The sequence below is a fragment of the Heterodontus francisci genome, chromosome 6 (genome assembly GCF_036365525.1).
Source record: "Heterodontus francisci isolate sHetFra1 chromosome 6, sHetFra1.hap1, whole genome shotgun sequence".
Taxonomy (NCBI): Eukaryota; Metazoa; Chordata; class Chondrichthyes; order Heterodontiformes; family Heterodontidae; genus Heterodontus; species Heterodontus francisci.
In genome coordinates, this window is record NC_090376.1 from 154683694 (window position 1) to 154697157 (window position 13464).

General features: G+C 42.2%; 1 protein-coding gene and 1 long non-coding RNA gene across 3 annotated transcripts in view; both read left to right on the forward strand.

Moving 5' to 3' along the window:
- The first annotated feature begins 1324 nt into the window (after positions 1 to 1324).
- LOC137371046 (uncharacterized) lies at positions 1325 to 6550 on the forward strand. The gene is made up of 2 exons (XR_010975176.1): positions 1325 to 1464; positions 5536 to 6550. It is a non-coding gene; the product is annotated as an uncharacterized lncRNA (long non-coding RNA).
- A 393-nt stretch (positions 6551 to 6943) lies between these two features.
- Positions 6944 to 13464, forward strand: part of LOC137371558 (claudin-10-like) — a 128211-nt gene continuing 121690 nt past the window's right edge. The window contains exon 1 of one of the 2 annotated variants that reach the window (XM_068034393.1): positions 6944 to 7459. In XM_068034393.1, the coding sequence (XP_067890494.1) occupies positions 7240 to 7459 (220 nt within the window). In that variant the 5' untranslated portion in view covers positions 6944 to 7239. The remainder of the gene's footprint in view (positions 7460 to 13464) is intronic. The other variant, XM_068034395.1, reaches the window with a different exon arrangement.

Below are 13464 nucleotides of genomic sequence, written 5' to 3' on the forward strand. Positions count from 1 at the left end.
TGAAAAAAAGACATGTTAAATGTGGGAGAAATTTGCTGAGCTTTTGCTTCTATAACTGTTATTTGAGTAAGTAGATTAATATAATCCTAGTGAATATGTATACATATATTCTTTCATATATGAGTTGAAAGTATAGCTACATATTGGTAGAAAATGGAGTATTTGACCGAGGCACCGTGGGACAGATTAGTTAGCTCACAGTTGGAGCTTGGTACAGCATGGCACAGATACCAACAGGGGGCCCCTCTTATCAGTGTAACTGCAGACTGCGCGAAACCCTCAGGAATGCAGGCCCAATTAAAAGTGACAGTTGGAAGACTCAAGGATAATTGATAGGGCCTGAGCTCATCAATTGGTGATCAGGGGCTTGCATGAGCTGATCACGTAGCCACATGATGCCTAATGAGTAATCTAATTGGTAATATGTGTAATGTATGTAATCAATAACCGTTCTGATTGGATTATGTCCAGCCGGGATGGGCTGAGTAACTGTATATCCGTTGTGGATTTCCTTTGTCCGGTGGAGTAGCACTGGACCGCCTTTAGGGAAGGTGTGCACCCCATGATATCATGCAATAAAGTGTTTATTCTCAAAGTCTGAGTCCGGAGAATTTGTTCAACAATTTGGCATAATCTGGATTTCTCCAACAGTTTGGCGTAGTCGGCAGGATCCCTGAGTTCACGGGATCCAAAAGAACCTAGTGAAGAACTAATCGACAGGATCAGGGGTAAGTCAACTTTTCTGCGACTCTAATGTCTCAATCACCCAGCCTGAGCCTGAATTAAGAGGGCGACTGGGCCCCACGTGAAGGCCAGGGTTAACTGGGAGAGGGGGACTAGAGGTCAAGGAAGAATTGGCTGAAATCTGATCAGTAAAATTTGGCGAATTTGATGTAGTAGTAGTACCAAATTCCGGGAATTTGGTGATCCTAATTTGAGTTTGCACAAGCTGTTCCTCCACCGGGTGGAGTAAAGAGGCTGTGGGACAAAAGGATTTAGGACAACCGTCTGGGACGGTAAACGACTGGGGCTGTAACTAAACTACCAAATTGACCCGACAGGCACGTGATCGTTGCTCCTGAGTACATGAGCCGGGATCTGGCCCTAGAGAGAGAGGCTGTGGGACGGAGGGAGAACGAAAGAGCGTTGGCCTGAGAGACAGGGGTGAGCCGGTTAGCTGACCTTGAGAATTTAACATTAACTGCGCCTGTTCGTCTCCTTGTGTGTGGTTCGTCCTTTGTGTTACTGTGTCTATTCGTTTTCTTGTGTCTTGTTGTTTTAATGCTACTTGATTCATAGAAAAAAACTCGTAAGTGAAGAAGGTTTTTGAGAAAGTAGAAGGAAATCTGGACTCAACGGCTTCCGAGAGGGAAGGGTCTCCCCTGGGGACAAGTAATTCGTGTCCTCTGGAGAAAGGCGACCCACATCTGTTTGCTCCCTCGAAGGAGATGCAGAAGCGCCACGGTAAATATGTGTTTTAAAGATAGGTATGTTTTAGAGTAAAAACAAGTTACTGTGTCTTTGATTCGACTGTGAGAATGTTGGAAGCTTCCGCGAATAAATTGAGTGTCTGGGATGTACAACTTGTGTTCTGTACAACTTGTGTTCTGTAGAACTGACTGTCGTTAACTCTTTGTTGTCTGGCTTTAATGTTGAAAGCATGAGACTATTAAGTTGTTTGGAATTGAATGAGTGTGAAAAGTGATTGTTTGAGTGTGTTCATTTCAATTTAAGATTGTGCACCCAGGAATGGGATATAAAAATGGAATTATATTTTAAGTTAAAGTTTTATTTTTAATTGGTTTTGCAACTGTGAAAAGGCAATGAACAATTTTCTAAGAGATAAGCTTCAGCCTTGAAGGTCTGAAGATGTTTGGCAGAAATCCAATTTGAAGTGTACCACTCCTGCTTTAATTGGAGTTCCAGTTTAAAATCTGTTCTAGTTTTTTGAGTTTAAATTAAAGACATGTTTTACTGACTGTTTTAAGCAGCAAATGTTAAAAGATTAAATATTGGTTTAAGGGAGAGATGGATAAACAAAGGAGATATAGGAAAGATTCTGTCTGTTTAAAAAGCTGGTGTTAAGTCTTTTGTTATAAGAATGTTAAATAACTTTTTTCTTTAGTTTTTGGTTTTATTACTGTCATTTGAAAAGGCGCCCAAAGAAAGAACAAGAAAATGACGTAATTTACCTATCTTTTAAAATAATCACGTGCTATTCTGTTCTGTGTGTAGCTAATAAGTAGTATAAGTTAATAAGTCTGAATTGAATAATACTGTTAAGGTTAATTGATCTGTTTAAGTTGAAGAACTGGAAATTTCATTTGTTGCCACAATGAACTTTCAAGTTTATTATGTCAAGTTTTGGAGGAGTCTTCAGTTCCGTACAGAGGGCTCACTCATATAACATTGGCAGTTTTGATTTTTAAATATTATTGCAGTGAATTGGAATTTGGAATCATCTTTGTTATAAAAAAAAAAATAATCCTTGGATTAGAAACCTCTTATTTAAGGATAAAAAACCCATTTAAAATGGAGTTTAGTCCTTTTCCATGAAAACAAAAGGGTTACGTAAAACAACGCAGCGGAGAATGCTTTGCTCCGCCCCCTTGGAGACAAGCAAGAAATTAACCCTGCTGCAACTATCTTTATCAATGAGACAAAGTGCTTGAGAAGGAGAGATAGTTGCAAGCATTTCTGTCTTTAACGTACAAAAAGTATAACCAAGTCTGGGCATAAGAAATTGGAATCAATAAACAAAATTTAATTGATCTGGGTGGTTATTTAAAGCACTCAAAGAGAAATTTACTGTTATTTGTATTTGGAATAATCTGAGATGTCGAAAATCCAGTTTAATTTGGCAAGTTATTTAGGGAATTAAAATGTCATCTAAGGAAAAAAAAACCATAAACAATATACACTAATGTCTGGAATCAAATGGAAATGTTTGATTTCTGTTTTAAGGAATTATGAATATTAATTGTAAAGGTTTTCCAGGGCTCAAAATGAAATAGAATTATAATTAATGGGAATTGGCAATCAGATCTGGCTGATGCAAGCGCTAATAAAGGAATTCTGGGGATAAACAAATAGTGAAATAAACAGCTAATTTCCAAGAAACCTCGAATTTTCCAGTGAAAGTCAGGAAAGTGTAGATAAGACTAGCAATTGATAGTTTTCTCTTGGAGATATGAGTTTTTAAGAGAGCTACAGTTGAAAGTCTGGCCATAAACTGAGACATCAGGACCCTGCAGGGGGAGGTAAGCAAAGATCTCAGATAGACACCACCAGCGCCCCCCCCACCTTTTCCTCACCAATGATATTTGATCTTTTGATAAGATCACCTGAGAGTTCAGAATATGTGGCATGACAGTGGGATACCAATGTAAGTGTGCAGATGTGATTTGTTATTTGGAAAGCAACGGAAGCATTTGTGGCATTTTCAACTTCAAAGGAGAGCAACCCTAAGGATACCAAAAGGATTGAAAAAAATAGATTAAAATGGAGTGTGGTTTTTTTTGATCAGAGAAGAAAAAGGTTTTGTAACGTGACGCAGCTGAGACGATTTTGCTCCACCCCTTGAAAAAAAACCCCGCTGCAGCTACTGTTTTTCCATTTAACCCACCACACAATTTTGCATTGCTGAAAGTAAAATTTATACATATTGGACATTGTTAAATTTTAAATTTCTAAATTGACAGATAGAATTGGACAATTTAACCCATTGGGCTCAGGGGCAGAGCCACAATAGATTCTTTGTGGGTTGTTTTTAAGCAGGTGACGACAGGCCATGTGAGAATTGATGCCACAGCAAGAGATCCAGCAGCTTTGAGAATTTAAGACCTTAATTGCAGACATCAAATATCACAGCATCTTTATCAATGAGACAATTTTCAGCATCTGCAGTATTTTGCTTTTATTTTAGTGGACAATTTAATCTACCAGGTGTGTCAGATTTTGACAGCAAAGGCCCTCCAGGGACCTTTTGTGTCAAAATCATTGGGGGGTGTACAAGGGAAGGAGCCAGCAAGCAAACCAGCACTCAAAATTTATTAAGCTGACAACAAGCTCCAATCACCACGATTACCCCCACATTTTAATTACTAACAAGTAAGGTTACGACCCAACAGCCACAAGTGACTGGTCATGACTATATGAACTATGGGGCATTGCACAACATGTTGGATGGGAAGTGTGTACGGTGTTCCACAGATGACCGTGCTAACTGCGTGACCAGACAGAAAGGGGAAGGGGTAACTGAGAGCTGTGTCTTTGGAATTGTTTGTGCCCCTCCCATTGGGCAACAGATGATAAGGAAAGTTGAAAGGATGTGTGTGGGTACATCGAGCCCAGGGGCAGCGTTGTATGATAATGTTAATCATGAGATTGTGCCTGTCCTGGTCAATATCTCAGGGATGCAAATGCCGGGATATTGTACGGAACAGGCAAGAAATATGTATAGTGTATTAAGTAAGATTGTAATGCAGCAGGCTGGCAATGCCATGGTGGCACTAAATTTCGAGGCCAGGATCAGCTTTATAGAACAAAGTAGAAAATATAGGGGTGATAAGGGGAAAAGATTACATAAAATACAATGATATTTTACCCTATGTTATGGAAATTGGAAAAGAGGTAACTGGAACAACATTGTCCATTGTCTGAGTGTAGTCTGGAAAACCAGGTGATTATATGTCCTCATCCTAAATATAAAATGGCAGAATCAAAATGTGGATTTAATGCCACTGTAAATTGCACCAGGGAGACTAGGAAAGCATTGTCAGGGCTAACCCATGTGGCCTATATGGGAAAGGGGAGATATCGCTTAACCACCACAGCGAAGGAGTACCAGTATGGACGTAAACGGACTTGGCCGGTGAGCAACAGTGCATTTTGGTTCAACCCACAAATATCAACCCGAGTAGGGAAGATGGAGTTGGTCCAGATACATAAGCAAAAGACAGAAACAATAACTGTGACAGAAAGTATTAAGGAGGATTTGACTATTCAGCCATTGCCCACACGCTTGGGTAAGGAGAGACAGCAGCTAGAAGTCATTGCTGTAGTGAACTACAATTTGGAACATCAGTCGAAGATGCTACAGGATGAGATTGACGAGATAAATGATTCTACCTGGCAGGAGAACTTATGGAACTGGGGGTCAGACGTGGAGATACACCCCTAGTTTAGAATTATCCCCCATGTCCTGATAGTGGTTTTGGGTATCATGGTGTTAGATGTGACATACTTAATTTGGCAACTTAAGAAATTAATTAGACGATGTAAGAGGATGTATGAACACAGGTTGGACAGCTACCCGAAAAAGCAATTAGTGTTCGAACTTGCTCTGTCAAAGGAGGGACAATTAGTTATGCCATAAAAGGGTAATTGTATAACCTTTTCATGTATACTTAAAATGAATTAATGATCAATGTACTCTAAGATGTTTGTACAATCGAAATTGTAATCGTATAAGTGTACCACCTTTTATATTGTAAACGAGTAACTGAAGCCCTTGCAAAACTTATGCCTTTACAGGGTTCCCGCAGGCCCCTCTTGTGGCACAAGCAGGCAACATATTGAGTGCGACCCCTCCGGGTGTTGAAGGCTGTTTCTAGACAAATAGAGACCATTAAAGGCACCTAGGTGGGATCAAGGGAAGGATTCTTAAAAGGTTTTGAAGAGTCAAGGGGGGACTGTGGGAATGGAATTTTAGAATTTTAAGAACAGAATTTTATGGGGACATTTAAGATGAAATTAATCAATCATGTATTGCTAACAAGCTCGCTTCAGTGCTGGAGGGAGGGACAGCATTTCAGAAATGACTTCATGGCTTCGGGGCTGCCGAGGCAACTTGGCCTTGCGGCTGGTGCAGTGAGGAGGGGGAGAGAGATTATGCTTTAACAACATTTTAACTCCTAACTCTCCCCTCTGCATACGATGATGTTTTGTTATCATGGTATGATAAAAGGAGGGATTGTGGGAGACGTTTACTGAGCTTTTGCTTCTATAACTGTTATTTGAGTAAGTAGATTAATATAATCCTAGTGAATACGTATACATATATTCTTTCATATATGAGTTGAAAGTATAGCTACATATTGGTAGAAAATGGAGTATTTGACCGAGGCATTGTGGGACAGATTAGTTAGCTCACAGTTGGAGCTTGGTACAGCATGGCACAGATACCAACAGGGGGCCCCTCTTATCAGTGTAACTGCAGACTGCGCAAAACCCTCAGGAATGCAGGCCCAATTAAAAGTGACAGTTGGAAGACTCAAGGATAATTGATAGGGCCTGAGCTCATCAATTGGTGATCAGGGGCTTGCATGAGCTGATCACGTAGCCACATGATGCCTAATGAGTAATCTAATTGGTAATATGTGTAATGTATGTAATCAATAACCGTTCTGATTGGATTATGTCCAGCCGGGATGGGCTGAGTAACTGTATATCCGTTGTGGATTTCCTTTGTCCGGTGGAGTAGCACTGGACCGCCTTTAGGGAAGGTGTGCACCCCATGATATCATGCAATAAAGCGTTTATTCTCAAAGTCTGAGTCCGGAGAATTTGTTCAACAATTTGGCATAATCTGGATTTCTCCAACATTAAGCAAGGTCAGGCAGCATCTGTGGAGAGAGAGAAACAGAGTTAACATTTCAGGTCTGACCTTTCATCAGAACTAGTCATAGCTTCAGGTCATAGACCTGAAACGTTAACTTTGTTTCTCTCTCCACACATGCTTCCTGACCTGCTGAGCATTTCCACCACTTTCTTTTTTTATTTCAGATTTCCAGAATTCACAGTATTTTGCTTTTCTGATACATGGTTAGACATTGACCTTTGTTTCAATATTGTGAAGTTTACTGCATCTTACAATGGAACTATCAAATTGTTAATCCAAACAAGAATCAAAAAAAGCATCAAAGATGAACACAAAACGCTCCTGAAATAATCCAATGAAAATGTAGTTGGATATTTTCTTCCCTTTTCTCTTATCTTAAGAAATATCCTTTCCAATTAATTTAAAACCAAAAACGTGGTGATTTATTCAGAACATATCACTAGCCAAGTATAACAAATACCTGCAGTACATACAAATTAGCTGAGTCCAACACAGTTGCTCTTGTAATCTTTTAATTTGTTTAATAGCCAACCATCCTGTGTGAGAGAGAACAACGTACGTCAAGATTTCTTTTTAAACAGGCACTTCGCAATACAGGAATTCAGTACACATGTAACATGGCTAATGCCCGATTACAGATTCTAGGCTTCATCTTTGGTGTAGTTGGTCTTGGTTCTGTGTTTGCTGCTACAATGTCTAAAGAATGGAAAATAACAAGCAGAGCAACTTCAGTGATCACTGCTACCTGGGTCTTCCAAGGCCTTTGGACAAACTGTGCTGGAAATGCTCTTGGATCTGTTCACTGCCGAGATCACCTCACTTTGTTCAAGTTGGAAGGTAAGTTCTGTTTAGAACTTGTTTTTTTATCAGCTATTAATCACCATTCATCACCTATTTTATACAATCTAAAAAGACAAAAGAAATAATGATTTGTACAGCATAATATGAATCAATATGTAGGTAGCGTGCAGGAATATTAATTAAATTTATTTCTGTACTGACATGAACCACAAAATTAGCCCGCGAAGTGAGCTTTGATTTCAATTGTTAACCTATGTATTTTAATTGGATTAACACATCCATTAGAATGTGGGCAGAGTGACTAAGAATGTACTGAACTAATAACAACAACAGTAATTTCTAGGTTTAAAACTTTTCCAATATAATTGGCAAATTTCAGGAGACACAATGTGGGGTGGGGGAAGGGATGAAAGCAACCTTGGAAGGTAAACATTCCTGAGGTGTTTTGCACTTGGACAGGACCGAGATATACAGATTTTGTAGGCATTTGCAGATCATAATTTATATTTGATATTTTAGTAGTAAGATTGTTTTACTTAGAAGGAATGTGGCAAGTGGGATCCAAAATTGGCTCAGTGACAGGAAACAAAGGGCAGTGGTCAATGGATATTTTTGTGAGTGGAAAGCAGTTTCCAGTGGCGTTCCACAGGGCTCAGTGTTGGGTCCATAGCTGTTTTGTTGGTATATATTACTGATTTGGACTTATATTTAGGAGGCATGATTGGGAGATTTGCAGATGACGCAAAAATTGGCCGTGTAGTTGTTAGTGAAGAGGATAGCTGCAGACTCCAGAATGATATCAATGGTTTGGTTGAGTGGGTGGAAAAGTGATAAATGGAATTCAATCCGGAGAAGTGCGAGGTAATACATTTGGGGAGGGCAAACAAAGCAGGGGAATACACAATAAATGGGAGGATATTGAGAGGGGTAGAGTTTGTTTGTCATATATATTAATGACTTGGATGTGAATGTAAGGGGCATGATTAGTAAGTTTGCAGATGACACCAAAATTGGTGGTATAGTGGACAGTGAAGAAGGTTGTCTAAGGTTATAACAGGATATAGATAAACTGGGAAAGTGGGCAAGGGATTGGCAAATGGAATTTAATGCAGACAAGTGCGAAGTGATGCATTTTGGGAAGTTAAACCAGGGCAGGACATATACAGTGAATGGCAGGGCCCTGGGGAGTGATGTGAACAGAGAGACCTTGGGTGCAAGTACATAGTTCCCTGAAAGTGGCAACACAGGTAGACAGGGTGATGAAGAAGGCATATGGCATGCTTGCCTTCATCGGCCAAGGCATTGAGTACAAGAGTTGGGATGTCATGTTACAGCTGTACAGAACATTGGTTAGGCCGCATTCGGAGTACTATGTGCAGTTCTGGTCGCCGCACTACAGGAAAGATGTGATTAAGCTAGAGAGGGTGCAGAAAAGATTCACAAGGATGTTGCCTGGTTTGGAGGGCTTGTTATAAAGAGAGATTGGAAAGGCTGGGTCTGTTTTCCCTGGAGCAAAGGAGGCTGAGAGGGGACATGATAGAGGTATATAAAATTATGAGAGGCATAGATAGGGTAGATAGCCAGAGTCTGTTTCCCATGATAGGGGTGAGTAAAACTAGAGAACATAGATTTAAGGTGAGAGGGAGGAGGTTTGAAGGGGATCAAAGGGGTAAATTTTTCACACAAAGAATAGTGGGTATCTGGAATGAGCTGCCTGAGGAGGTGGTGGAGGCAGGAACAGTAGCAACATTTAAAAGGCATCTGGACAGGTACTTAAATGAGCAAGGCATTGAGGGATATGGAACTAATGCAGGCAGGTGGGATTAGTATAGATAGGCATTATGGTCGGCATGGACGCGGTGGGCCGAAGGGCCTGTTTCTATGCTGTACGACTCTACGACTCTAAGTGAGAGACATGGAGCGCATGTCCACAGGTCCCTGAAGGTGGCAGGTCAGGTAAATAGAGTGGTGAAGAAGGCATATGGAATGCTTTTCTTTATTGGCCGAGGTATAGAACACAAAAGCAGGGATGTAATGCTGGAACTGTAGGAATGCTGGTTAGGTCACAGCTGGAGTATTGTGTACAGTTCTGGTCACCACATTACAGGAAGGACATAATTGCTCTGGTGAGAGTACAGAGGAGATTTACAAGAATGTTGCCAGGGCTTGAAAGTTGCAGCTTTGAGGCAAGATTGGATCAACTAGGGTTGTTTTCCTTAGATCAGAGGAGGCTGAGGCGCGACTTAATTGAGGTGTATAAAATTATGAGGGGCTTTGATAGACAGGAAACACCTGTTTCCCCTCGCGGAGAGGTCAATTACCAGGGGCACAGATTTAAGGTGATTGGTAGAATGATTAGCAGGGACATGAGGAAAAACTTTTTCACCCAGAAGGTGGTGGGTAGCTGGAATTGACTGCCCGGCTTGGTGGTGGAGGCAGAAACCCTCAAATCATTTAAAAGGCACAGACATGATGAACTGAATGGCCTCCTTCTGTGCCGTAACGTTTCTATTGTTCTGTGGTTCTAGAACTTATTATGTTCACATGAAAATTAAGATATGTGAGTTCCCTAGTGGCTTAGTTAGTGAGTGCTTAGAAAGGTTAATGTTCAATTTCCAAGCTGTGCTGTTTGTTGATTTTATCCAGGCCACAATTAGCCTCAGTGCACTTGAGCTAGAGAGGAATACAAAAAGAATGAGAATTCACTCAGCTGACCACTGTAACTTTCATTGGAAAATGGGCAGACACTGGCCAGAATTTTAGAGGCCCTGTGAGGTGGGGTCGGAGGCAGGGGGGCATGGAGAATTGCAGCGGGGCAGCGGGCCCATCGCCTCCTTGTTTCCCAGCGATCTTCCTGGGGGTGGGATAGGCTGACAACAGCCTTACTGCCCAGAGGCCATTTGAGGCCCTTCAGTGGCCTAGTAAGGACCAATTAAGGGCCTCTTCCTACCGCCACTGGGATCTTACCAGCAGCGGGAGGCCTCCGTTGCACGGGGATGACCCCTTGTAAAATGAGGCACCCTCCCAGTGGGCTTCGGTGGGTCCCTCCTTCGCAGGCAATTTGTGACCCACGAAGGACACCCACTGGGAACAACTTTATCCCCCGGGACTCACCTCCCCCTGAACTGAACAATCACCGCCTCACCTTCCAGACTGGTCCCGATGACCCAGCCTTACCTACCTCTGTTCCGGGGTTCCAGCGCTGGGCCTGGTTCCAAGGTCTCTGCAGTACCAGCAGTGGCCACCACTACTGGTGGTGCTGCCGATACTGCTAAGCTGCCAGCCCTCTGATTGGCCAGCAGCTCTTGGAGGCAGGATCCCCATCCCTTTAAAGTCTTTATAGGGACGGGATCCCGCCTCCTGAAACTTTGACTCAAAAGGACTCCAGGATCTCTCTGGGGTGGGGTTGGACAGATGGGTGTGATGATGAAAAGGCAGAGGTGAGGTTCCCCCTGCCTTTTCAGCCTGGTGCTTGGAGCCCCACCCCCAGCCCAAAATCTAGCCCACTGTGTGGGGAGGGAATTTGGCTCAACTGTATTGCCCAGCACAATCATATCGCCTTTTAGCATTTCACTGTGTGGTGAGGTGCATGAGGGTGGGTTTTATTCATTCATTGATTGGGGAGCACAGAGTGATCAGGGAACAGAGTGCTTTGTGGACCGAGTGCTAAATTATGAATTTGGGACAAGTGGGATCTCTCTGGTAAGTATTTCTCAAGCTACAGTTTAGATTAACAGTCAGACTCTGACTTGGAACTTTAAAACTGCTAGCTTGTTAAGATACCCAGTTAACTGAAACTGCCTAGTAGTGGCAGTTAACTGCCAATCAGCTGAAAGTAGTTGCCTGAATGAGTGTTAATTACTGTCGCAGGAAGCTGACTTAGCAGTTGTAATTTGGGTGTGAGTCGTAAGCACTCCATAAAAATAGACAGTGTTTGCTACCACACAGAGTGCTTTGTGGACTGAGTACTAAGTTTGGAATTTGGTGTAATTGGGATAAAAACAAGAAATGCTGAGCAGGTCTAGCAGAGTTAATGTTTCCGGTCACGACCTTTCATCAGAACAGATCTGATGAAGGGTAACTGATCTGAAAAGTTAACTCTGCTTCTCTCTCCACAGATGCTGCCAGACCTGCTGAGCATGTCCAGCTTTCTTATTTTTATTTCAGATTTACAACATCTGCAGTATTTTGCTTTTATTTTGGTGTAAGTAGGAATTCATTGTCGAGTGGGGAGGATGTGTTGCTTATTCTTTTTGTTTCATCTCAACTGTCTGGTGAGTGTACTTTTGTCTGCAAGCTAGGAAACTGTAACTTGCTGTTACTTTAGCTAACTAAATTAACTAATGAAATAAATAAGTTTAGATAGACATGCAGGGCTATAAGATTTATCTTCAGGAGTCAGATGCCTAAAGAAGGGGGTTGAGCTCATGATGTGATTTTAAAGTAATTTATTAAGAAGCAACAACTTAAATGTAATTTCCTGTTTAAATAGACAGGAAAGTGTATGGCTGTGACTGGTGAGAACGGTTTACTGATTTCAGAGAGCAAATGGATGGATAAAGCTGGAAGTGGCAGTCTCTTGTCTGTTCTGTTTGCAGCCTTCTCTTTGTTCTTTGTCTTCTTGAGATGACCGAGGTGTCAGGAGTTGCTTTCCAGATCTTCTGCCTGATGAGGTCTGCCCTCTACTCTGCACCCCCCACCCCAAGCATCAGTTGATGTATCTTATTTCTGGTGTCTGGCAGTTCACTTTGTCACTCGTTTGAACCTTTCTAACCAATGAATACAGGGCAGGTACCCAAGGTGTCAGGAGTGGTCACCTCCCCCTTGTTAATCACTTTAGTTCAAGGTTACCTTTCAGTCTACCTCATGCTGGGGATCATTTGTTGGCCTTTACTCGACACTTGTATAGATAAGAGAGTACACAAGGCATCAGAAGACTCTCCGATCAGCTTAGGAATGTCTATAATGTCTAGTGGCTTCTATATGGCCCTTTTGGGAATGTCATATTCCTTGGCCCTTATCTGTGTTTATACCAGTAATGTCCCTGGCTGCTAAGAACTGATTCTCTGTTGAGAGACCAAGAGAGAGCAGCTTTTTTTGTGGGTGGCCTCATACTATGCCTACTAATTCTATACTATTCTGAAAAGTACCATTTATTAAAAGTCCCATTCTTACAGTGGTGTACCATGACTGCAACATGTGGGAATCTGTGGAATGCACTGCAATTCCAGACAACAATAACTACAATAAGTGACTGCAGCCTGAGAAACTTTAGCTGAGAGTTGCTGAGCTGGAGTCTGAGTTGCAGATATTGCAGGCATTAGGGTGGAGGAGGGTTACCTGGACACTTTGTCACTTTGTTCCAGGAAGCAGTCACACCCCTTAGGTTAAGTAGAACTTTAGAGTTGGTCAATGATTGGGAACAGGAAGGTATGACTGCGAGCCAGGCCAGTCTGGGGATCCAGCTTGTGGTGATGGAGGAGCCATCAACCCTTGACTTTGACCAACAGGTATAAGGTGCTTACTACCTATGTGGATGAGAACAAGGAGTGTAGGATGTATCAGCAAACTGACCGTGGCACCTTGGTGCAGGAGGCCATTCAAGTGGGGGTAGCAAAAAGGAATGTGGTAGTGAAAGGGGGCAGCAAAGTCAGGGGTATAGATAATGTTCTCTGCAGCTGCAACAGGGAGTTCCGTAGTCGTGTTGCCTGCTTGGTGCCAGGATTAAGGACATCTCCTCGTGGCTAGAGACGAACAAAGAACATTACAGCACAGGAACAGGCCATTCGGCCCTCCAAGCCTGCGCCGATCATGATGCCTGTCTAAACTAAAACCTTCTGCACTTCCGGGGTCCATATCCCTCTAATCCCATCCTATTCATGTATTTGTCAAGATGCCTCTTAAACGTTGCTATCGTACCTGCTTCCACCACCTCTCCCGGCAGCAAGTTCCAGGCACTCACCACCCTCTGTGTAAAAAAAACTTGCCTCGCACATCCCCTCTAAACCTTGCCCCTTGCACCTTAAACCTATGTCCCCTAG